This window comes from Gadus morhua, chromosome 1 (genome assembly GCF_902167405.1).
Source record: "Gadus morhua chromosome 1, gadMor3.0, whole genome shotgun sequence".
In the NCBI taxonomy this organism is placed as follows: Eukaryota; Metazoa; Chordata; class Actinopteri; order Gadiformes; family Gadidae; genus Gadus; species Gadus morhua.
The window spans coordinates 11,760,419-11,785,576 of record NC_044048.1 but is presented as its reverse complement, the minus strand read 5'-3'; the positions used below and the strand labels follow the sequence as shown (position 1 = coordinate 11,785,576).

Here is a 25,158-nt window from a genome sequence, read left to right as displayed (position 1 = left end):
CTCGGCCGGCCCGGGAGAAATGCACATCTCTGAAAGGGCCATGGCCCGGGGCCACGCGTCAGGGCTCCTCTGTTCCGATAACAATGCGCTGCTGAATGCACCCAGCTGACACACACAAACTAGCTATGCTTATGACCACTTGTTATGTCCGGAGAAACTCTTAATCAGTTGTGTAGTGACATATGATATTCTACACTACAGCAACTACGAAACAACCGTTTCACAAACATCGTTTCACGACGCATCAACCTGCCAAATTCAAACTATCGTTGACATTAACATGTTCAATTAAATGGACGATTAGATTATATTTTTTAATCTCTAGCTCATCCCGTCAGTTCTAGAAGCATCGTAGTTCACCGAGGAATCATTCATTTTAATTGCAAAACTAAAAAAGTTAGGCCTACCAAAGATTTTGCAGACATCGCAGTTCTATAGAGCTATGGACGTGGACCTGACGCCCTCTTATGGCCAATATGGAAGTGCATTCTGGCTGAAGGCCAGTTTAGTAATAAGAGCCTGATCATAATCTAAATACAATTTACAAATAATAACTATACAATAATGATTATATATTATTTAAGATAACTAATATTATTGTATAGCCATACAAACCATACATTTTTTACCACACAAATCATGCATTCTTTAGGCCTATTCTGTAACAATTGTGTTAAAAAAAAAAGAAAAAGAAAGTGATCAAACCTGCATGAGCATAGAAGGGGCAAATACTTATAAATACAATCCCATGGGATTTTTAAATATTTGTCGAACAAACTGATTTAATCATTAATTGAAAGTGTTTGATCTCTCTTCAGCTATAGATATGCCTTGACTGTAAATTAACTGCTACCTCCCTGGCTGACATACAGTACATACCTTCCCTTTAAATGTTTTACTTTACCCCTTCCACCTTAATTTTACTATTCAATTCGATTTTAAAAATCTTGCTGCATTTAAAGGGCATTGGAATGTGTGTTCATAGTAGCACACTGGTAGTGTGCTACTATGTATGCAACTGTATTCCTGAGTGTAATCAATACATCCAGTGTGTGATTATGGCTCCAGGATGGATAGAGGGAGCCCTCTTATGTGTGGCATGAGCATCCAAGCTGATAAGCAGGGGTAAACCTCTGACAAGCTCTGGTAATGGAAACCAACCAACCCCCCCCACACACAAACACACACATACACCACAAAAACACATACACGCATGCATGCACACACTCACACACACACACACACACACACACAAACACTTAAAATTCCTGTTGATCACAATATATGTTTAAATATACAAATCATCGCTTTTAGTGTATGCCATGCATAAAGAAACACTTCATAGAAAAATAAAAAAATAGTTGCCTCATGCAACTGCATCGAAAACCTTTTTAAAGATAAGCGTATCATAACTAGGAATCGATACATTTTTGCCTACAATTATTAGTCGGATGAACAAAGTCTGTGACATGAAAATACCTCTTTGTTTTGAAAAACTTTAAACTATTGCAAGTATATATGTGTGACATACAGTGTATATAATAGGGTGTGATTATGCATTTATGTATCAGACAATCCGTCAGTAGGGGCCACGTCATATCATTCTCAGTGATGTGCTTCTGTAGGTCACACTGTTTGTATGATTGATTTGCGTGACCTTCAAGAAGGTCAAAAGATAAACCAGCTCCCTCCTTGGTGACCGCGTGCACTGCACGTAGCAGACCACATTCAACATCTCTTGCTTTCCTCCCCCTTAACGTAAATATATATATCTATCCATAAATATATCGCCAAAGCAAGATAGGAGTACACGCACACACACAGATACACCCCCCCCACAGATATGACGCTCTATCAATGTGCTCCATATGGGACCATCATGGTATGTGTGGCGCCCATGCCTCCCAGTACCGGCTGATCTCATGCTCTGTGGGTAATCCGGTCAACAGATCAGCCATGCTGAGGGGGGCCGGCCACTAGGTGAGCAGGGCTGGTATGCCACCAGGCTTTAATGGGATTGGCCATCGAAAGGATGCCACGATTAGCCTGCTTGGAGCCTTTCAGGGCTTTGAAACCTGCTATAGCCAATTAGCGCACAAGCTTAGGTGTGACGTGAGGTGTGCATCATGGTTCTCAGGAGGGACAGTGTAGGTCAGTCCAGCTCTGGCTTGATGCTTGAGGATCATTTGGAAACGATGTCGGATGCTTCGGGGTGGGATAGTTGTTTTTTTGTGAATGGAGAAACAGCTGGGTTCTGAAAGCATTCATCCGTCTACGGTTCAATTGACAAACAATGACGTCATAAAGCATCCTGCTTACAGCGCTCAATAAACTCCCAACCTGATGTCTCATGTGCTGCTGTGCGTGTTTATGTGTCTCTCTTTGTAATTGATACTCTATGCAATTCACCCTATGGCAATGATTTTACTCTGGAGGACAATCAATTCTAATCTAATCTAATAGGATATTTTATAAAACAATTCAGGAATTAGTTTTATGGCAGAATCGTTTTTAGTGCTAGGTGTATTCAGCTAAATGTGTAAGATGCTAGGTGAACACTAAATAAGTACATGAGAAACTATCAACACAGCCTGGTTAGACTTTTATACTGATAATCAATCTCAACGATTTGGTATAACTGCTCTACGTTTTTCACAAGCCTGGCACTCTAATATTCACCATCTATCAATCTCTCTCTTACACTCTATCTCACACGTGCATTTATGCAGACATGTCACGCGAACACACACACACACACACACTCACGCAAACATGTATTCATACACACACACACACACACACACACACACACACAGAATGACACACAGACACAAACACACTCACTCATTGTGACCTTGGAAAATTCTGTTGAGCTCTCCATTAATACCAAAGAAACAACATTTACTGACAACTACACTTATATTACTTGTAGAAATCAAAGAAATAAGTAGAACCAAAGAAGTTAGGTTGTTTCTCTACAACTATACCCTTCATTAATAAACAATATGTCATGCGGATGAAAGGGGAATTTGCAACACAGAAATTTTAAATAAACTTCTTGGTTCCTACTTTGTTGGTAGGCTGGGAATGTTGCATTAATATAAAATGCAACCGGGCTTGCATGAATCGAAAAATGGGTTGCAGATATCTTTATACAAATAATTTTGAGTGGAGCATCGTTAAAAGTGAAAAGTGTCACATTTCTCATGTATATAGTAAAAAAAAAAAATCATATTCATGACAATGAGTAGGGTTAATAATGGTACTCAGACTACTAATGTATAATGTTACTGCAAATTGAAGATAGTATATTGTCATTCCGAAAATACTGCCTAACCCAGATCTATACCATACCACAAAAACTGTTTGTGTGTGTGTGTGTGTGTGTGCATATGTGTGTTTGTGTGTGTTCATGCGTGTGTATGTGTATGCATGTACGTATGTGTGTGTTCATGTGTGGGTGTTTGTGTGTTTATTGGATCATATTCCCTGCAAACCTTAATCCATCACACCAAAAGGGTCAAACCCTGCGCTTCTCAAGGACCCCACCTAAGATGTTACATAACAGAACCAATTGTATTTTAATTTTTCTGAAAAAAGTAAGTTATAGCCAATGCAACCTTGATAGTAGCCTGATTCAACTTAATAACTGATAATATCTACCCCCTATCGGCAATTTAGTAGAGAGCTGCTTGCTTTTTTTAGCATTCATCACACCACCTGCTTTTTAAACGTCTTAAACGTAATGGGTTTACTCGTCTTTAATGCCCTCTTCACTGCATTATCCATGTGACTGACTCTTAGGCCTGTAGGCGACTCTCCATTGGCTATGACCATCAATGGCTTTCTCCTGTGACTGCCACTGCACCAAACTGTGACCAAAAAACACAATCATTCACTATTCGCGATGAACGTTTTAAGACTTTTTAAATGATAAAAATGAAAGGAAAACCCCATGACTTTGGAATATGCACATTTCTCTGCAAAAAAGTAAAAGTTGTAATAGTTGTAATGGTTTTAATTTTTCCCCATTATTCCTCCCCCTTGACTGCAGTCCTTATTTGGCTAATTGGATTGACTGGCCAATCAGGAAGAGGCCCCTCCTAAGACAAGGCTTAAGTAAAGAGAATTAAAGGCTGGCTCTTGGAGCGGAACCGACTCTTGAATTGACTTGACCCTTCAGTGGAGACTATCTCATCATCTAATCGAAAAGGGCCTAAGAAGCCAGAAAGCCTCAAGCGCCTCCCCCCGTACCCCGCCTGCTCGGAAATCACCGGCACGATTAGTGCTGCACCCAGTCCCGAAGAGCAGCTCTTGGAGAACCGTCAAAATTTCTTATCTAGAGGATCTTGATTTGGAGGTGGAAGAAAGAATGGGTGCAGGAGCAAGCGCCGAAGACAAAAAGTCAAAGGAGTTAGAAAAACAGCTCCAGGAGGATGCCGACAAGGATTCCAAGACAGTCAAGCTGTTGCTGCTTGGTAAGTTGGCTCCTGAGGGGACTTCTCTCTGGGTTAGACTTGGTGTAGACACCTTCAGGTCCAGGAAGCCATGATACTGCCGATATACTCCGATGGCATCTGTGGTGCTGCCAGATCCTATCGTGCAACAATATCTACATTCTAGCTCAGAAAAGCTTGAATTAAGACTTGGCTTGATCTAAAGATGAAGTTGAGCAGGCGGGAGTGACAGGCTCTATCCCTACCTGGCCTCAACACCACACCCTCTTTCACTCATGGAAGAAAGGAAATGGGGAAATTATTACTTATTTATGGTTAATTTCTTTCTAAATCTAAATTTGGAACTGCTATCTGGGCATTGTGTCATTATGTGGCAATAATGATAACAATAATAAATAATGTATGGCTGAAGCCTTAAGAAGTTGCAAACATACATCAAAGCAAGTTGTACGCGGATTGGTGGACTAAATGGTTATTTTTACAATCAAGGGCTTTTCCGGAGGTGAAGCGGAAGAGAGAGACATTTTGCTCAGGGCTTGGTCAGGACTGAGAGATGCTCAGGGGATTTAAGATCCCGATCCAACATTAGTGTATACTTTGCTAAACTATAGTGTAAAATATGGAGGTTTAGGATATGGAGGGTGTGTTCAGCTATATGTATAACGGTTTGAAAAAAGTTGTTCCTAATACAAGTTCTTGCAATATAATGCTGACCCAGAAACGTCCCATTACGATGCAAGGCTTAAGTGCAAATTAGAAATAAAAAGTTGTGTCAATATAATTTTCATTGGTAGACAGTGCGTTTGACTGATCCGTTAATCAACTGATCATTATCTCTATTATTACTATCTATTTTATAGTTATAAAGTTCAAAATCTGTCATCAACAGCAGACATCAACTTTGCTGATTGATATTAATACCAAATGTTGTCCTTTATCCCATTTTCATTTTCTCTCCCAAGATTGGATTACCTAATTTTACTTGATTTAAAAAATACTTCCCACCTCACACTTCAAAGATAAAATTCTTTGGTCTAAAATAGATTGGCTTAGAGTAGGACAGCGATGATAGTTAAATCCAATTAGCTTAGTGGAGCCTACATTCACCTGCCCAGTGTTTGGTTTTGCCAGTGTGTATAACAAGAAAGCATAGCCTACCAAAAAGTATAGTGGGCCTATGTTAACAGCAATCTAACAATGATACCATTCCATTATATGTCCTAAGAATATATAATATGTAAATATCTCAGAGACAGAGCCCTACCCTCCGAGGGGGTTTTGTACTGCATCAAAGGTGGAGGAAAGAAAAAGGAAAATCTGAAACAACTCTTGTGCAATTTAATTATAATTTACAAATGTAACCCATTTTGCAGATTTATTTAGTGAGAATTGATAAAGCCAACCACCTTTCCTAATTTATTATTTATTTTTAAACATTTCAATACCCACCCCTCTACACTATTCAACTACTAGTCTCTTATGTCAATGCCACCAGCCGCATACCTTCATTTTATTTAGCCTTTCCCAGTTTATTGACCAAAGTCTCACGATTTACCTGTGTTAGGCATTATAGGACAGGAGTGACATATTGCGGTCTAAAGCTGTTACAGTTGAGAACTCTGAATGGGGGGCTGATGCGCGAGCCTGCAGCGGGCCAGGGCAGCATTGTCTCCATCATGTGTCTGAAGAGTGTGAGGAGAGCTCGCGGTCTGGTTGATGCAGCATCCAAGGGTCAAAATCTGTTAAACTGTAGCAATAACACCAATGAACAGTAGACATATACTTGTTTTTAACTCTTATACTATTTATAACATGATGCTTGCTGCTGCTGCTGGAAGTGCAATTTCCTAGGGGGAACTTTCCAGAGGGATTAATAAAGTTCCTATCTATTAATCTATCTATCAACTAATTTGTGGATTGACGTACAACATTTATTTTTCTTGCAGAACCTCGACAACTTAGGACTTTCAATAATAAAAAACAGGCCTTCAAACCGACCAACCTGGGGCTTAAAAGATCAAAGCCTCGTGGAATAAAGTAGCGTCCTCTGTTTGGAGTGGGAGGAACGCCATTCTGGTTGTCATGATCTCCTTACAGGCTTTCCTTCCGTCTGCCCCTCCACCAGCAACTAAAGTCCTGCAAATCCAATTGGATCAGTGAAATTGTAATCATGTTAGCACCCCACGCTAATTTTAGACCATTATGTTTGAAGAGGCCACGCTACTATTAATGTGATTTATGGGCCCAAATCTTCCCAATTTTCAGACCGTCATCGTTGTCTGGGTCCTTATCGGTCATAGTGTGAATTGATGTAATGGCTGACCGATGGGATGACAGTAAAAAGTGTGATATTGTTGTGATATTTTTGATCTTTTTCCAGGCGCTGGTGAATCTGGCAAAAGCACCATCGTGAAACAGATGAAGTGAGTTACACTAAACAGCAATGTGAAGTGGCTAAATGAACGTGAATGTGTGTGGGTGTCAGTCCGTCTAACAAAGCAATTGCAAAAAATGTCTGTTGACGAATGCAGATGGAACGCCAAAATTACCCCACGTCTGGTCATTTCCTTTTAAAAGACAAAAGGTCAACCGTTTGCTCACACTGATTTGTCAGCACTTGCCATTTGTCCCAGTTCCTGTGACGCCCAAATATTATTCCTAAACATACCACAAGGTGGCACTGTAACAGACCATTGAACAAGATTCGGTGCCTTTATTTTCTGATTGTCTGATTCCAAAAAAAAGCGTAGGCCTACAAGGCTACAAACTAAACCGTACTCTCCTCTATACAAGAAGTTTGACTCCCAACCTAACCATGTCCCTGTCTAAAGGATTCTCCATCAAGGTGGTTACTCACGGGAGGAGCAGATGGAGTTCAGGAGCATCATCTTTGGCAACATCCTGCAGTCCGCCCTGGCTATCATCAGAGGCATGGAGATGTTGGCCATTGATTTTGGAGCAACCTCTGGACAGGTCTCAAATCCCTATTATTGGTTTCAAAAAAAGATAATCCAGACATTTAACTAAAATCATTGAGGACGTTCATTTTCCCAAACTTGAAAGAAAGTTGAAACCTAAAAGAAAATCCCTCCCTGTAATTTCTATAAACACAAGGATTTCCTTACCTAGCAGTAGATGCACCACCTCACATCTGTACGCATGAATCCTACAGGAGGATGCCCAGAAGCTGCAGAACCTGTCAGACTCCATCGAGGAGGGCACCATGCCCGCTGAGCTGGCGGACGTCATCAAGAAGCTGTGGAAGGACACTGGTGTCCAGGCGTCCTATGATAGAGCTGCTGAGTACCAGCTCAACGACTCCGCTGGCTAGTGAGTACCCCACATTTCAAACTTAACTAAAAATGTCAAACTAACACAATAGACATTGCAAAAAATGTTTGTGTTGTTTCAGTGCGCGAGAGAGATTTCCAGCTTGGTCTGTAGTTTGTGAATGAATTCGTGACACGTGTTCTCTTGTGATTTTTGCCATTTACAGCTACCTCTCCGACATGGACCGAATCTGCAAGGCCGACTATCTTCCTAATGAGCAGGATGTGCTGCGGTCTCGAGTCAAGACCACTGGTATCATTGAAGAACAGTTCGGATGCAAAGAATTGCACTTCAGGTAATTCAAACAGCAGGTGAACGCATTACCATCCATGTCCAATCGGCAATCTGCATTGACGGCGATAAGTAAACACATAGTGACTTTTTTTCCCACCCCTCACAAATAGGATGTTCGATGTGGGCGGCCAAAGATCCGAGAGAAAGAAATGGATCCATTGTTTCGAGGGTGTCACCTGCATCATCTTCTGCGGAGCTCTTAGCGCGTACGACATGGTGCTGGTAGAGGACGACGAAGTGGTACGAGCCGACAACAGCACCTCCCCACCACCCTGACACCATCGAAGCACTGAACCAAAACCCTCTGAATCTACAAACTCACGGTGTCTTCTCCTTCTCCCCGTGTCCTCAGAACCGCATGCACGAGTCCCTCCATCTGTTCAACAGCATCTGCAACCACAGGTTCTTCGCGACGACTTCCATTGTGCTTTTCCTCAACAAGAAGGATTTGTTCGTGGAGAAGATCAAGAAGGTCCACCTGAGCATCTGCTTCCCCGACTATGATGGTGAGTGCGTCCGTCTTATCGGTCATATTGTGGGATGGGCGTGTCTGGCTCCAGCATCTCCAGGGAGAAACCCTCAGGGTTCATGGGTTATTCGTTCGGATACAGATCAGGATGACTCCCAAAGTTTTTCTCCTGCCTTCTCAAAAGTGGATGCATATAGTTAGCTATAGCGTATTAAGCAATTGGAAATCTAGCCTGCAGTAAACCTTTGAAAGGCTCTCCTCGATCTATAAAACCTTTTCTAACAATGTTATATTTATGTTGTATCAGATGGCATGCGTAGTTATTGTGTCCTACTTAAAATGGATTTCACAGCAAAACAAACACATCATGTCAAAGTCATGTGAACCAACTTGACAGCACTTAACTTCGAGTAACAAGAACTGAATCAAATAATATCAATATCGAACATATCTCATGTCACACCATGCACTGCGTTAGCCTCAATTCTCTTCTCCACGAATGCCTGTCTGACCCCTAAACCATTTTCCTGCAGGTCCGAACACATACGACGACGCCTGCGCCTACATCAAGACACAGTTTGAGGACCTCAACATGAAGAAGGGTGTGAAGGAGATCTACTCCCACATGACCTGTGCCACAGACACAGAGAACGTCCAGATTGTGTTCAACGCTGTCACGGATATCATCATCAAAGAGAACCTTAAAAGTTGTGGTCTTTTCTAAGCTGTGGATTGCAGTGGAAAATAAAAAGGTAATACTGCAACAAACCCTCACAACCAACACACATTTAAAAAGGCAGAGGTATTGCGGAGCCAATTTCATCCTAGTGCAACGCATCGTATCGGGGTGGGCCGCGATTGCCTGGCAACCATTCTGGGGGCAATAATTGGAGCTTATGTAAACTCATATCACATAGGTAACTGGGAGTGCTGGAGATGACGGAGAGCAATGAAAATGCCTCTGGTTCTCTCATATTGTATTCTCAGGAAATTATATAAATATCGGTTACAATGTAAAATAATTTTTTTTTTCTATCTTTATATCTATCTAATATGTTCAAATTACATTTACAATTATCTTTGATGTATCATTGTGCATTTTTTCCCACTACTTTCCAGACCTTCCTGTCCAACCTTAACCCTCCACCTCATACTGGCATTAACTGAGAAGTGTTCTAATGTACAGAAGAACCCAAGTTGCTACAAATTGTTAATGCCACCCAGGGCTCGGCCCCCCCTCCTCAAAGCATGACCATTACGACAGCCCCAGCAGCCAGAAGTCAGCAACAGCAGCCCCACACCCCAGCCACACGGCGTCCTTGTCCTTCCATCTCTCCACAAGGAAAATAATGACACAGCAATGCTAGTTAGCATGTGAGATAGTGGCTTCGTATACGTGTGTGTTTGTGTGTCTTGCCGCCCCAACTTCCTGCTGGAAATCAAGCTTGGAAAACCGTGGCTCAGTCCATCTGCTTTCTTCCTATTATTTGACTACTGTGTGATAGGACACCTTTACTTTGGATAAATGAAACAGAAATCCCTGTAAAAGGATTACATGAAATTATCAATGTGAAATTAATTTATTAAATAGCAACGATGCAACTTGTTTTTGTTATTAAGTACAGTAGTCTTGATATTGTATTTCTAAAAGAAAAGTTGCTAATCGAATATGACAAATATTCTGAGATTTTATGCTATTTCCAGACTACAAACCCCATTGTTCATGTATTTATTGCTAAATAGTTTTCCCTTATTTCAATCCACTTACCAGTCCTATATTTTAAAAAGTTGAATAAAAAACATTGTAGAGATTCTTTGTACATAAAAGTAGATGGTTATATTTTGAAAGACAAATAATTCATAAATCTTATATGGAATATATGAACAAGGGAAACTCTAGAGGGATGCTATTTTTTGAAGAGGGGTTGTAAAAGTCTATCCTTTCTTATGAACTGTAGAGGCATGAAATAAAGATGCATTCACTTCACCTGCTTCTCAGAGTCGCCTTATTTATATGATCCTAGTATACCTTCATATCCCTTCCCCGCAAATTCATAAATGTAAACGTAAGGTATTGTGAACCTATTTGTTCCAACCCTTTGACTCCAAATACACTGAAATAATTGATAACACTAAAAGTACATCCAAGATACGAGTGTAACCAACACACATTGGTTTTACATTATCTTATCGACTATCCAAATTTGAATTTTGAACATTGGTATATAAAATAAAGAGTCAAGCCTACCTTTTTCGAGGGCATTTCCCTAACCTTTCTGTGGAAGAACGGTAGCGGTCTCCCTAAACTCTTTGGAATGAGAAGCATGATAGAAACCTTTCATATATATTTTTTGATGACAACTGAACCGAAAACATTATGGTTGACATACAGGCAGTCAACTTCAAGAATATCCGATAATCCCCTCATTTGCGCCAGCATATCGACTTTTCAGCCCAAATAAAACTTGCCGCGACCAGGCCCGGGAACGGGCAGAGAAGGGCCCCCAAACACAGGCCCCTCAGAGCTCTGGGCCCCAATGCGACTTCATGCATTGTATGTACACCCCTGTCACTATCAGGGATATGTCCCTTCATGCTCCATTCCATTATTGGAAAGTATCATTTTAAATGTAGTGATTATGTAAAATAAGTAAATAAGTAAAATGAAGTGCTTCAATCTACTTGGCTGTGGTAGATTTGAATACAGTTGATCTGTATCCCTATCCTAACCCTATTATCTATATCTGCCACTCAATTATTTATTCCAACATATTTCAACACCACATTCGAATACCCAGGCAAAAGGAATGTTGCGTTCCAGGCATTTCATGATTAAATCAAAGTAATTATCCACAGGAATGCAAATACTTCATTTTTGTCCTAACTACACTTAGAGGGGACTTTGGCTTGCACTGTGGAAACACCCAACAAATCACAGATTTCCTTTAGTAGCATAATTCTTCATGACTTTATGTAGTTTGATTTGCCATTCCAGGCACTCTTGTTAATAAATGTATAGACAAATGAAGGCAATTTTTCTTAAACTTCCACAGTATTTTTTAGATTTGAGGAAATAGTATTGAGGAAACGAGGATATTAAGTTTACTCAGAACGGACAAGAACCTGTGTCTGTATTTAACAGAAAGATTCCTTATGGAGGCGAGAGACAGCCAGGCTTCATATTAAACCCTCTGTTGTAGTTAGCATGATCATTGTATAAAATGAAGGTGAAATAAAGGATATAATACAGCTTCCAAACACGTGTTCAGAAATGTAAAGTAGTAGTTCTGTCAGCGAGTGATATTTAGTTCAATATTCCTTTCAAAGTCAACTTTTCGTCGGTGACTGAACACACCCCACACGAGCATGACGTAAGTTATGCAGTCTTAGTGTGCGATTTGTCAGGACATGTAGCTTTCTCCAAATCGCGTGGGAACCCTGTTAGAGCTTGTGCTCCAGGAGATGGCGATAAGATAATTTCAACACTGAAGTGTACTAGATACAAGATATATTTTTACATCACACATGGGGTTCGTTCCTACATTTCGTGGAATTCGGTTTACTTTGATTTGTCAAAAAAACGCGAGGAGACAGGAGAAAGAACGGCCCCTTTGGGCCCCCATTTAATCCGCTTTAGATGAAACACGCCACTGTACAAATTTCAAATTGATTCACACATGCAAGTCATGTTTGTTAGTTCATCCTCAATATTTGCGTTCATAATGTCAAATCCTAACCTCACTCTTAATTCTGCTGGCAAATTCTGCTATAACTGTCAAGAGTTGGTCATAGAAAAATAATGAATACATTTTCCCTGTTGGTATGCTTGTTAAAACTATTTTTCTGCCACTACCTATACAATTAAAAACATTTAAAATGTTTAAAATTACCTAAAAGTTTCATGTTCATTTCCAAAAAGAAAAGTGAACATTGATGGAGTTATTCATCTCTTTCCAACTTTGTCCCTTCACATTGCCCCACATTGTGCTGCAGTGAAGGAGGTATAAAAATATATAGAGAATACAAAGTAAAGATAACTACAGTGAATACACTGCTATGTTGCAATGTTAAAACCTAATGGGTTCAGATTATGAAACTATGGTACCCTGAACCTTGATCAATTCAGACATGAAGGGTTATATACACATGATCCACACAAACTATCATCTATACATAAATTATGAAATACACACATCTGATCAAGCAGAACTAGGTCATCCTCTAATACCAAAGTGCAACTCAAAATTCAAATTGAACAATAAAAGGCAGAAGAGATGGAGTAATCAATGAAACATGATGTACTTGACAATTACAATTAAGAGGAAGAAAAAATAACAACGGCTAATATCATTTCATAGATGGAACATGGATAGGGAGTGATTAACAAGCAGTTTTTGTTGGTCCTTGTGCATAGTATCAATTGCCAATATAACCTTGTCAAATGTAGTTGGAGGAAATATTTGAAATCCAGTCCCCTTCTTAAGAGCACCAAAGGAATTGCCACAGTAATTCTCAAATAGCTTTTCTCCTTATTAGATTGTGTCTCATTAAAAAAATTGATTCTACTGAGTAAGTGAAAAGTCAGATCAGATTTGTGAACGAATACAACCGATAAATATAACCTGCAACGCTACTAGTGAAAAGTGTCCCTCGCTCATATTAAAACTCTGTGTGGTCCCATGTCCATGATGACGTGGGCCAGTTCACTACTTCTACCAAAGTACTAAAGTACTTCCCAAAAGGGAGGATTTAAGGCACAACACAAATCGTGGGGCAACAATGTCATAAACAACATGTCGTTTACTTGCATTAAAAAACAGCCAACAAGGTCCCGATCGGGCTCCCCCATCCATATCCTGTAGAAAGACGGAAACATAAAATGGAAATGCTTATCGACTTTTATTCAAATATTATTCCACCTACAAAGTTCTTTAAATATATAATGATGATTAAATTCCCGCAGTGAATGGCTGTAAACTGGTTGTTAATTTAACTGGTTAGTGCGGAAGACTTTCATAAGATCAGTATACAAAACTAAATTGTGACTAAGGATTACAGGAAGTTAACATGAGGAACCCCGCCAGTAAATGCCAGCCCGTTTTTCACACATTGGGCTCAGAATGTCCCACAATGCAATTGTATTAAAACACAGCGCTAAGCCTCAGTGTGTACCTGCAGCAGGGTCCAGCTCCTCTATACAGCACGCTCTCCTCAATACAGCCCGCACTCCTTCAGGTTGATCTTGATGATGACGTCGGTGACGGCGTCAAACACAAACTGCACGTTCTTGGTGTCTGTAGCGCACGTGAAGTGGGTATAGATCTCCTTGGTGTCCTTCCGTCGGTTCAGGTCCTCAAACTGGCATTGGATGTAAGCAGCGGCCTCCTCATAGGTGCCGGTGCCTGGTGTCACAAAACATTGGTTATTTTAAAACACTTTGAACCGGAAAAGTATATTAGAAAAAGCCATTAAACATATTGTTTTACATTTGGACCAAACACATGATCATGGCGTGTTAGGCACGACAATAAAACACCAAATAAAATCTGTCTCACTCAATGTTTGGAGTTATGAATCATTTGTCAGATGACGAAATATCTGTTTTGCAATTTTCATTGTAAAACATCCCTGCAATGCTAACCCTCGCCTAGCGATCCATGGAACGAGGGGTACACCCAGTCTTCCTTATTTTTACCACTGGGTTGTGGGGTACGTTAAAGGTCTCAGGGCTGCCGTTTTAGTAGATTAAGATGTTGTGCCATTCATGTCGAAAATGTGTGCCATCTTTTAAATCATACGTTCACTGAAACCATTTCAAAATGATATTTGCCGTTTCCTGCCACTGCGTTAGCCCAATTGAATTCCTTGCAGTCAATGAGTCAACTGAATGTGAAATGGAAGGGCGTGCGACATCCGCGGATGGGTTTTCTCAGAGCATGAAGGAAGCCCTTTATGTGATGGCCTGCTCCGAGGGTCTCACCAGAGTACTCGGGGAAGCAGATGGTGAGGGGACTTCGGCTGATCTTCTCCTCAAACAGGTCCTTCTTGTTGAGGAAGAGGATGATGGACGTGTCTGTGAACCATTTGTTGTTGCAGATGGAGTCAAACAGCTTCATGCTCTCGTGCATGCGGTTCTGAGAGGAGAGAGGGGGGGGATGTTGTATGAAACATTGATGGTGCGAACTATACCAAACCAATAAGGTCAGCCACAAGACACATGTCGATAAGTGGAATTGAAAGTAACAGTATCGGTGGTTCAAAACCTGATTAAAATCAGCGATTGAACCAATGCGTGGTTGGTTGAGCTCTGTATGTGTGTGTCTGTGTGTTCCTGTATAGAAGACAAGTGAGGTGGTGTTACCCCATCCTCGCCCCTTTGACACCATGGTGGTGGTCATTTAGACACCAAATTGACAGAGCTAGTGTCACAGAGCGCTGTGCAGCGTGATACCAGCCACCACGAAATCACAAGCCAACCACGGGAAACGTCGACCAGAACAGGGAATTGAAAGTAGTCGCCTTGAGCCGGCGAACGGAAACAAAAAGAGCGCTACACGAGGCGACCGGAAGCGCTGCCAGTCGGCGGTGGCTTTGGGCTCCGCCCCCTACCATCTCCTCGTCCTCCGCCAGCACCAGGTCGTAGTCGCTGAGGGCCACGCAGAAGATGATGGCGGTGACTCCCTCGAAACAATGGATCCACTTCTTCCTCTCCGAGCGCTGGCCCCCCACGTCAAACATCCTGGAGGCAGCGAGAGACAGGATTAATGCCACGTGTGGGCGACACGGGGAAAAACATGGCATCCTCTTTCACCGTGCTTGTAATCCGATAGTGTGCAAGGTGGGAGCTATGAGGCAGTGACCTTGGCTCGGCTCACACAAACACTGCATTATCATGCCAGGCCAAGAATGTCCATTTTTGCCTCATAGGCCTATAAAAATATCAAGATTACATAGAGTAAGGGACTACTTTATACTTGGTTAATCCGTATCATTAGTATTGCACCATAGGTTGCGTAACGTGGCCTTATTTGGGACACAATGGTAGTTTACGGCATTATCCAATAATCATTATTGTGAGGTTCCATTTTATTTAAACACCTGATTAAAAACATTTCAGGAGAGGATTTCTTGAGCAGGGAATGTAAAACAGACATAAGAGAAAAGGGAGAGTCGTAGAGAATAGCAGTGAAGAGTGATGTGCACTGACTTGAAGAAGAGCTCTTTAAAGGTGAAGTGTGTTTCCACAATGCCAGTGGTCTTCACGCGGGTCCTGAGAACGTCCTGCTGTGTGGGGACATAGCTGGACTGGGAGATCCGCTCCAAGTCGTTCAGGTAGCTGAGCAACAACACACAGACACACACACACACACACACACACAATCAGTGGTGATACACACAGAGGAATACAGTGCCTATGGTCACATTCAGAGGTTTGGTCCCTAATCATGTGCTTGACCTAGTTTAATTTGTTGAGGCATGTTTCACAGCTACTTGAGAGACACTTCAAAGAAGATCAACGACGAGACAAAAATACTTGAAAGTGATAGTATTGTGAGGCACGGTAAGGTAGAAAAACAAAAAAGGCAGAGGAGTGTGCGGAATGATACTAAATAAGGGTTTGTGTTTTGATGGTGGATAAACACTAGTTAGGGTTGCTGCTGCTTGTGAGTAGAGTAAAAACAGCAGAACCAGCACTGGTTGTTCTGGTCTCAACATGTGGACAGCACACCTCCAGCCTGGACGCCTCTGCTGTTCTCAAAACAACACTAGACTTGTCCTTCACACCGAGCCACCTCGGGACAGGGGTGAGTGAGAGGCAATAAACCCCCCTCTCCCACTGCACAAAAAGCCCCCCCCCCCCCCCCCCCCGACCAGCATCTGGCCTTCCTCCTCAGGTGGCGGTGTTACAATGGGCATTCATTCCTTTGACAAATTACTCCACCGTAGTTACAGGGTTTATCGGCTCCTGCTTCAAAACGGAAGTGATGGAAACGCATGCAAATTCAGGACCCTTTTCAGGCACAATGCTATGACGCTCGCTCAGGTTCCGGACATTGGTGCCTAAATAGAGCTCTTCTGAGTTCCCCCCCCCCCCCCCCGTTTAAAAAGAGACTGAATAAGGAACTGATTAAAAAAAAAAGTATCCACTGTTACATTTTCACGGGCCTCCATGCTGCTCTCTAGTTTACTAACCCCGTCTCAGCCACGCTTGTGATGTTGAACGTGACACAGCAGAGAGAGAAAACGGGACAGCATCGGGAAAGAAGCCAACCTCTTGCTTTAAGCAGATTTTCCCGTGTTTCGAAATCCTGCGTATATACCAACTAATTCTTTGCTTTGATGTACTCATAGATATGTAGCGGTAAGTAGAATATGTTGTATGTCATCAGTTTTGGAAGTCTTTATGGTACTTCACTTTGATGTTTCGATATAACACAACACATTTTCTTAAGAACCGTTCTATTATTAGCTTCTGCTTTCTCTGGAATGTCAGCAGCTAAAAGAGACATTCAAAACATGAAAACGGCATGCAGAGCAAGACCTGTCTTGCTCTGCAAAATTCCCTCTCTCCAGCCCTCTCCCTACCAGTCTTTCTCCTTACTCACCCTTTATATCTCTCCTCCCTCCCCCCTCTTCCTCCCGCCCTCTGAAACTCTCCCTCCCTGGGCCTCTGAATTAAAAATACTTCAAATTAGGATTTATAAATCAACAAGAGAAACAAAGCAGCATTATCAAACAATGATTAAGCAAGATATGACCAAGCTTTACTTCGCCAGAAGCTGGATATGACTGGGAGAGTGAAGAGTATGGACGCCCATCCGGACATTTCTTTGCAGTGGAAAAATTAGGTTTCTTCAAACCAAAATCACGTGGATGATCAAGTGGTGTGATTAACAAATTGAGAAAAACCAAGTCATGGGCATTGGACTGATTTGATTACATGGGGAGTCGTAACCATGATGCGATTGATATAGAGCTATTAGATGGATTAGTGAGGCAAGACCAGACTCCTCCTTACTATGAAGCGGAGTCGTTGAGCTGGTATTCCCGGGAGCGGACGAAGCAGGCCTGGACTCCCTCGTCGGCCCAAAGCCGGTGGATCACGGCCGTCAGCTCCGTGGACATCACGCCGTCCTCCGTGGAGCCGGCCAGAGAAAACAGCTGGCGGGCGTCGTTCTGCCGCCAGACACAACACCTCAGGTTAATGTCAATCTGGTGTACGGCTCACCAGTTCAGAGTTCGCCTAGACGCCGCATAGCCGCCCCTCCCAACCCTCCTACTTGTTTTATGCTGTACGTCCTGGCACTTAATGTACGCACTTATTGTATATCGTTTAGTTATAGTATTTAGTTATGTAGCATCTTATCCTAGCTATCTTTTTTGTATACAGGGAATGGGTTAACCTAGCGATTGTTAGCTCTTTGTACTTGGTTCTATGAACATCCTTACTGTACCGACAACCATATATCGTTTCACTTTCTTATGACAAATGTATTTATTGTAAGTCGCTTTGAATACAAGCGTCTGCTAAATGCCAGAAAATGTAAATTTAAATGTATTTCAATGCCCACTTTGGTTCAAGTTTAGGTGGATTTGCATGGGGAGAGAGAGGGTGAGGGGGGATTGGGGTATGGCATACCGCACGGGCCGCATCCCCAAAGTCGATTTTTAACCAGCCCATGGCCCTGATGATGGCGATGATGGACTGGATGGTGTTGCTGTACACCACCACTTTATACTGCTTGCACTCTTCTTCTGAGTAGCCGTCTTCATGGATGATCCTGAAATGGAAATGTTTCCAAAAACAAACTTAACACAGGTTGAATTAAAAAAATCAGCTTTAAAACACTTTTTCCCCCTAACTTTAAACTATTGGAGAATTTTGTGTATAATGATTGCACTGATTAAAAATGCTTCAACATTTTGTGCTAGAGTGAGTTTGCACCATGGCTAACGTGGGAATCAGTGTGTGTGTATGTATGTGTGTGGGGGGTTGGTCTATTCATGTGCTGCCAGGGCAAGGCTGGCCTCCCATGCTTTTGTTTGGCATGTTATGTAAAAGGAGGGCTTTCTCCTCAGCCTGAGCACAGCAACACATCACATATAAACCGTGGTGTCCACAGAGATCCAAAAACTGTGCCCCCTTTAGAAAATGTCTATCTCCCTGCACCATTAACCTCTAACAAGGAAGCAATGGTTGGGGAAGAGATGGTATGTCCCTCAGTCAGTAAATCACCGAAGGAAACCCAGAGTGCCCAAGCAAAACCAAAAAGGGGAAGTTGGTCATGAGTGGTTCAAACTTACTTCATCTGCTTCACTATGGTGCTTTTGCCAGACTCCCCGGCACCTGGAAAGAGGAACAATGGTTGTATACATGAGGCAGTGATAACAGACATGGAAATAAAGTCAAGATTGAGCCATGATATTCAAAGTGTTTCCCCACTAGTTCTAGAATCCTCTTTGAAGGCAGTGTTTTGCATATAGTGTGTGAGCCCCTAACGACCTCCTCATCATGTGGGTATGGTGCCTTTCTCCATGCCGAGGAGTACCACGACGCCCTGGTATGCGTCCCGGTGTAAAGGTGCCGAGCTGGGCCGGGGCGACTCAAGACAAGCGCGTCATCAGTTAAAGACCCACATGTAAGCGGGTAGCCAAGCCATGTAATGGGGATGCAATCCCAGTGGCACCAAGTCAAGCCAGGCCAGTGTAGCATAATCGAAAAAGACCATTGTGCAGCAAAACCAGGATAAGCGGTCGCCGCATGGTGACCTGGACAGTTATGATTTACTCCCTCACAGAGAGCTGCTGCAATAAACCACCATTTGATTCAACTCTTAGGGCCAGCCGTCAGAGCATAACATAAATGAAGCCACAGGACTCTGTTTGCCATTAGGTCATATTTACACGACTTAGTGAGTCAGTGGAAAATAGAGACATACGTATCATGTCTGGGTTTCTCGAAACGGGGAAGTAGACCCAAATGATAATCCAAAAATCCTGGATTTTTGCAGCAGCAAAAGGGATTACGAGTCAAAACAGCCAAGTATGGAGCTACTGAAACAATGACATAATTTTCCGAAAAAATTATTCAATGTTATTTTTCCCTCGTTTCTTTAAGTGAACATCATAAAAATATCTATCACAGAGGGATGATTCCAATACACACCTACCAAATATCTTAAAGAAATTTATAATAATATCTCAATGTCAGCTGATAAACAAAGTAGAAGGCTACTGAGTAGTCCCCTTCTCAGAAGATTGATAATAATAACAACCCTCTATGTTTTATGTCATACTTCTTCAAAGTCCTACATAGAATGGATTCAAATCGATGCCAAAGTATGGGGCTAGCACCCTGCTTGTACTGCTCCCGGCTTGGCTACTATTAACTCCTAGGTTAGCAACCCGCTGGATTAGCTACAGGCTTGGCTGGTCATTAGCTCCAAGCTGATCAGCCAAGCCAATAAGTTATCTAGCAGTTTGCTAGGTTAGACGCAGGACTTGGCACCTTGTTAGAACCAATAGTCGGCTCATTTCACATCACCATCCTCTCAGTTAAAAGGGTAAAATGTGTGTGCATGGTTAATTGTTTGGAGGGAGGGGTTAAGGGCACATTTAGGATTCAATTACTGCTTTCTGTTATCCATCATTTGGAAGTATTTCCCAAACATGCTAAAAACTCACCTGGAACTTTGACCACCCTTTTTCGAGTGTTCAAGTAGATCACCAAAAATCCAAGTAAACAAAACAATTCACATGTTGAGCCAATATTATTCCACTAACCCCCTGATATCAAGCTGTTCCAGGCACCAGGGTTCACACAGGGCACAATAACAAGGGTTCAACAGGCTGTTTTAACTGAAGCTGTTTTCTGCCAGATCCAAGCCCTACTGCCTCTCATTCCAAAACAGGTTGCCAACCCCCATCCAGAAATGACAGAAGAGCAGCAGCAGGAAGCTGCTGGTGTATCCTAGCTTAGATAACGGTCTACCGGTCCGATCAGATAAATGTCACATCATATCACTTGCAAACAATCAGTGAGACATTAACTTTCATCTGGAGTGAGTGGCAACCATGAAATCCATTCGTGACCAAGCTCAAACCCAGTGAACATCGAGAACTACTGTATTGAGAATATGATTATGGGGATATTTGGAATATGTACTACCGTTACTAGAAATGTCTTCTGTAAGGCCGCACCAGGCAGAAGTAATACATCCAATACACCTTTATTTTCAGGCCACCATCACACACATTTTTTTTGGAAAAGGATTCCATAGCCGAATATCATATCTTGATTCATATCAATTCTCAAATGGACATCTCTAAATGTCTGTTCATAATAAGGGCCTACAACAAGAGACATTTAGTGGGAAGTCTGGAGCTATGCAGCTCAGAATAGGCTGGCCAGGGCTCTCCCGAATGGCCCATTCATGGCATTTTTGGCTTAGCATCAAGTATGGCCATCAGCCAGCGTAGAAGACCATCTTTACACAGGCATTCAATAGCGCTGTCTAACCCCCATCCAGAGGCTAGGACCGGTTCCACCCGGTGAGTATGGCCTGTGCTGGATCATCCAACATTCATTTAACCAGAATGCTAACCTCAGATTCTTTCAGATTTACGATCTGTGGTCAAGAAAATAAGCTCAATTCCATTGGAAGCAGGCTCAACCCTGTGGTTTTCTTCCATTAGCTTCAAAAACCAAACTTTACTCAGACCCTCACCCAACAGATACACCCCCCCCCCCCCCTTCACAAGTTTGAGTTGGAACAATCCAAACCCCCCCACCAACAGTTCCAACACAGACAAGAGGAGGGAATTGTCTGGAAAATTGCTTTTTCCATTAGCCCTGTGGTCAGAGGTTACAAAAATGAATATTTCCATGTAAAAAAGAAAAGAAAAGAAGAACACACCCATACACACTATTTTCGTGTGTCCAATATACAGTTACATTTCCAATCACGAATCAGATAATCACCAGAGCTCAGCCAGATGAGGTTGAGACCCACACACATGGTACGAGTCTGGGGAATGTATCTGTGCTGCTGTGTAGTGCATAACAGCCCCATTAGCAACATCTATGGCAGCCTTGTATAATGGCTCCAAGTGATGACACATGGACCCAATACATCAATTGGAAAGGGTGCTTACAAAGAGTGGCCGCATCTACAAAGTGCATGGCGTCCCTCGGTACCATAATCATCATTGTTTGGGGTAACTGAACAGTAGCTTGCTATGGAAAACCGTCCTAGCTAGGCCTGTTTATGAATCTGCCCAGTAGATGCACAACTACTGCATAGCACCCAATGGGTCCACTCTACATTATAAATAAAGGTTATTTAACCATAACATTTTACTATTCCTAATAAGAACTATGAACAAGATTGATTCCATCCGACAGATCATCTTCTAGTTGTCTGTGGCTGCCTATGGGAGGTTTCAACTTTGACTCACTTGATTTTACTTTACACAATCATAGTGTGTGTTGTAACCCACTTCTTCCTTTTGTTTCTATGATTTGCATAGTGCATTAAGGAAGCTCAATGTTTGGCCACCTTCTCAGCATAGTATACAGGGCCAAACATCCCCATGACTAGTGACAGATACTGTGGTTCCTGTGGGGCAGGTTGGTACATCACACCAGGAAGCTGATGTCATTACCCCCGAACCAGAGGCCAGAGGGTATTCCCTCTGGTATTTCACAATTAAGCCAAAGCATTATCAAGTTGTTTAGGGGGGGCGGGGATAAACAGTTTGCAACTTTCCGTTCACATCAAAATGTGAACAGCTTGTGCAATAGTGTCATGATTAGAAATGTAAAATGTGTCAGGCTGCAACATAGGCCGATTAATTAGTTTATGTTTAGGTGCCACTGACCACCAACTTCACTCATGCCTACAGGAAGAGCCCTCAAGATTAAGATTAAGAGTGTGTGTGTGTGTGTGTGTGTGTGTGTGTGTGTGTGTGTGTGTGTGTGTGTGTGTGTGTGTGTGTGTGTGTGTCAAGGAAAGTTGATGAAACAAATATTTGGAGGATGTAGTCATGATAACCTTGACAAAGAAATATGATTTATATGAACTGCGATAAAGTTTGAAAAATACTTACATTTGTCTTTCAGACTGTCACCCTAGAATCAGTTGCCCATAAACAAGGTAGGCCTACTCGTTTGCACAGTAGGCCTAGTCGGATAACTTCTACCATGTACATCAATAACTTCTCTAACGTTATAATAATAATACAAAAACCGAGACACGCTCGTGTTCTTACCAAGCAAGAGAAGTTTGACTTCTCGGCACGACTTCTCCTCATCTTCTCGCAGATGTTTGTCAATCATTTTACTCCTCTCCATGGCAGCTTTGTCCTCGGCGCTTATGGTACACCCCATTTTCACCGACTTTTCCTTGTGTCTGTTCGTCTGAACAGAGTTGCTTATTAACTGGTTGAAATAAATCGCTTCAGTCCTCTCGTCAAGCTCCCAGCAGCAGCCAGGGACTGGGAAAGGAAAGGCGTTGGCACTAAATGCTGCTCTCGCCAACTAGCCCCTCATGGGAGTTGATGGTAATCGCACGCAGCAGGAGTTTGTTACTGTTTAGTCTTCAGTTTGGTAAATGTTGGTTTTCATTGAGAACCTCTTCTCAAAAGCGATAATTGACGATTTATATTAAATTTAGTATTTAGACAGAGTCGTTGACAACATAGCGGTCCTCGAGCAGACTCCGCAAACAATTACCGAACAAAACGAAAACTGCGTAGACACGTAGGAGAACAAAAATAAGTAGCGCAGAACTCAATCCGAGGATCTCTGAGAAAATTGCATGCAGAAAATGTCCGTTAAAACGTAAGGCAGGTTAGTCTTGCGCAGTCGCACAGCGTCTGCAGCTGGATCAGCTGAAGGGGAAGAAAAAAGTGAACTGAAAAGGAAAAAAGTTTGTGTACTGACTGGTGGGAAATGTAGTCTTTCTATGCGCATATTCTACTCTTAATAAGAACGAATGAAGAACAAACAAAGTAAACCTCAACTATGTATGGAATGCAATTTAGGTCGATGTTAAATTAATAAATAAATGAATATTCCTATGAAATACATTTATCAAAGTTATAATATATGCATAAATCATTCAATATTGTTGTTGTTTTTTCCAAGGATCTTTTATTTTATAATTCCACATTTATTTATATCACTAGCATTGTATATCAATAAGCCACATTCATTTCCCAGCTGTTTTCATTTCCATCTGTTATATTCAAATGAGGCGTGATTATCAAAAGATTCAGACCAAAGAAACAGCACCGGAATAGCACTGAATCACTGAATAAACGATTTCCAACACATAGGGGGATGGCGTTGGGTCACTAGGCGACTGATAACGTGTTGCGGTCCAAACCAAGAAGACTATGCTATCCTTTTATCCCCACGTTCTCTGAAAATCTCAGACACTGGACCCGAGAATATCAACCCGTTGTTTTTTTTAAGTGCCCTTCTGACTCTACAGGGTTCGTTGCCTATGGTGAGGGCAAGGAGCATTACGACCTATGCAGTGCGAGGAATTGGGGATTTCCTGGTGCTGCTGCTTTGCCCCGAGATCATCAGGCCACGCTCATTTGAATATAATAGATGGGAAAAAGGAGATAAATGCAGCATTATGGAATAAAAGTCCCCGAAAATATATAAATGTGGAATTATAAAAAAGAAGTCCCCTGAAATAAATGGATATGGAAATATTAAATTGTATTAGCCAGACAACTCCCTAAGTAGTCCTTATGAAAAACATCTTCTTTTTAAATAAAAGCCATATTTAGCATTTAATATGCATCTATCTGTACTTATTAATTTATTTCATATTGACTTGAATGGCAGTCGTTACATTATAGTCATATGTGCCTATATTGATAAACTTACAATTCCATAAAATTGTTGCAATATTGTGGCACATTCTACATTCTTCAATTGTCGGATCAAATGCTGACCTTTTCTTTAGGACATGAACTGAAAATAGGACAAAACTTTATGCTTCACCCAAACGCTGCTAATCATTAAACATTTTATCATTGATTGTTTAGTCCTATATGTTTCCAAATTGTTAAAATACCTTACACAATTACAGTGAAACCAGTATACAATTTTTGCTTTTATTTGACACTACAAAGCCCCTTCAGGGTTAATTCCTATGAGTCCTTAATGTTTCCCCTACTTCTCTGGTTAGCTTCCTCCTTGTTCAACTGTGATCAACTGGTTCTAAGAGATTCTAAAAGAATTGGAAAGTGTTAAAGTGGTAATCTCAAAGATTTAAATGTTAATAAACTGTTGCGTCATAATCTATCGCCGAATGAGGTAACACAATGGTGATTGAGCCTATTGCTCTTTTGCTGTCGGTTGCTGTCGGTGGCGACACAGTTGTGATGCATGGGCACATACCTCCTTAACGCCACATTGTTCCCGAAAGAGAACGAAATGGAAATCTTCGAGATTACCACTATAACTCATCTCACAGACATTGCTATGTGTATAGTAAACCTTACTTTTGATTACATGAATTCATTCATGGTATTTTAAATGTCTCTGTTTCAAACTGACGTTAAAGAACAATGCGGATTAAAGTAAGG

The 25,158-nt window shown here is 41.7% G+C and overlaps 2 protein-coding genes and 1 long non-coding RNA gene across 3 annotated transcripts; 1 reads left to right on the top strand and 2 right to left on the bottom strand.

Annotated features, from left to right (window-relative positions):
• Window positions 1–3,704: 3,704 nt before the first annotated feature.
• Window positions 3,705–6,611, bottom strand: LOC115552603 (uncharacterized). Its single transcript, XR_003978342.1, has 2 exons — window positions 6,460–6,611; window positions 3,705–6,204 (listed from the first exon to the last, which is right to left on the bottom strand). It is a non-coding gene; the product is annotated as an uncharacterized LOC115552603 (long non-coding RNA).
• Window positions 4,133–10,537, top strand: gnat2 (guanine nucleotide binding protein (G protein), alpha transducing activity polypeptide 2). Its single transcript, XM_030368766.1, has 9 exons — window positions 4,133–4,478; window positions 6,838–6,880; window positions 7,289–7,430; window positions 7,630–7,787; window positions 7,954–8,082; window positions 8,192–8,321; window positions 8,434–8,587; window positions 9,084–9,302; window positions 9,670–10,537. Exons 1-8 carry the CDS (start codon window positions 4,373–4,375, stop codon window positions 9,272–9,274), a joined length of 1,053 nt encoding a protein of 350 aa, XP_030224626.1. The 5' UTR covers window positions 4,133–4,372; the 3' UTR covers window positions 9,275–9,302; window positions 9,670–10,537.
• Window positions 10,538–12,141: 1,604 nt separating this feature from the next.
• LOC115552550 (guanine nucleotide-binding protein G(i) subunit alpha) lies at window positions 12,142–23,440 on the bottom strand. Its single transcript, XM_030368753.1, has 9 exons — window positions 22,822–23,440; window positions 18,856–18,898; window positions 18,191–18,332; window positions 17,570–17,727; window positions 15,758–15,886; window positions 15,160–15,289; window positions 14,531–14,684; window positions 13,723–13,952; window positions 12,142–13,406 (listed from the first exon to the last, which is right to left on the bottom strand). The coding sequence occupies exons 1-8, from the start codon at window positions 22,937–22,939 to the stop codon at window positions 13,762–13,764; spliced, it is 1,065 nt and encodes a 354-aa protein (XP_030224613.1). The 5' UTR covers window positions 22,940–23,440; the 3' UTR covers window positions 12,142–13,406; window positions 13,723–13,761.
• Between the last annotated feature and the right edge of the window lie 1,718 nt (window positions 23,441–25,158).

What these genes read in the sequence shown, in the direction of transcription:
- LOC115552550 (XM_030368753.1), bottom strand. Translation starts at nt 22,939, where the DNA reads ATGGGGTGTACCATAAGCGCCGAGGACAAAGCTGCCATGGAGAGGAGT. An exon ending in ACCATAGTGAAGCAGATGAA is followed by an intron (nt 18,333 to 18,855) that starts GTAAGTTTGAAC and finishes TTTCCATTTCAG; the next exon opens with GATCATCCATGAAGACGGCT. An exon ending in TGGCGGAGGACGAGGAGATG is followed by an intron (nt 14,685 to 15,159) that starts GTAGGGGGCGGA and finishes CTCTCCTCTCAG; the next exon opens with AACCGCATGCACGAGAGCAT.
- gnat2 (XM_030368766.1), top strand. Translation starts at nt 4,373, where the DNA reads ATGGGTGCAGGAGCAAGCGCCGAAGACAAAAAGTCAAAGGAGTTAGAA. An exon ending in TGCAAAGAATTGCACTTCAG is followed by an intron (nt 8,083 to 8,191) that starts GTAATTCAAACA and finishes CCTCACAAATAG; the next exon opens with GATGTTCGATGTGGGCGGCC. An exon ending in TGGTAGAGGACGACGAAGTG is followed by an intron (nt 8,322 to 8,433) that starts GTACGAGCCGAC and finishes CCGTGTCCTCAG; the next exon opens with AACCGCATGCACGAGTCCCT.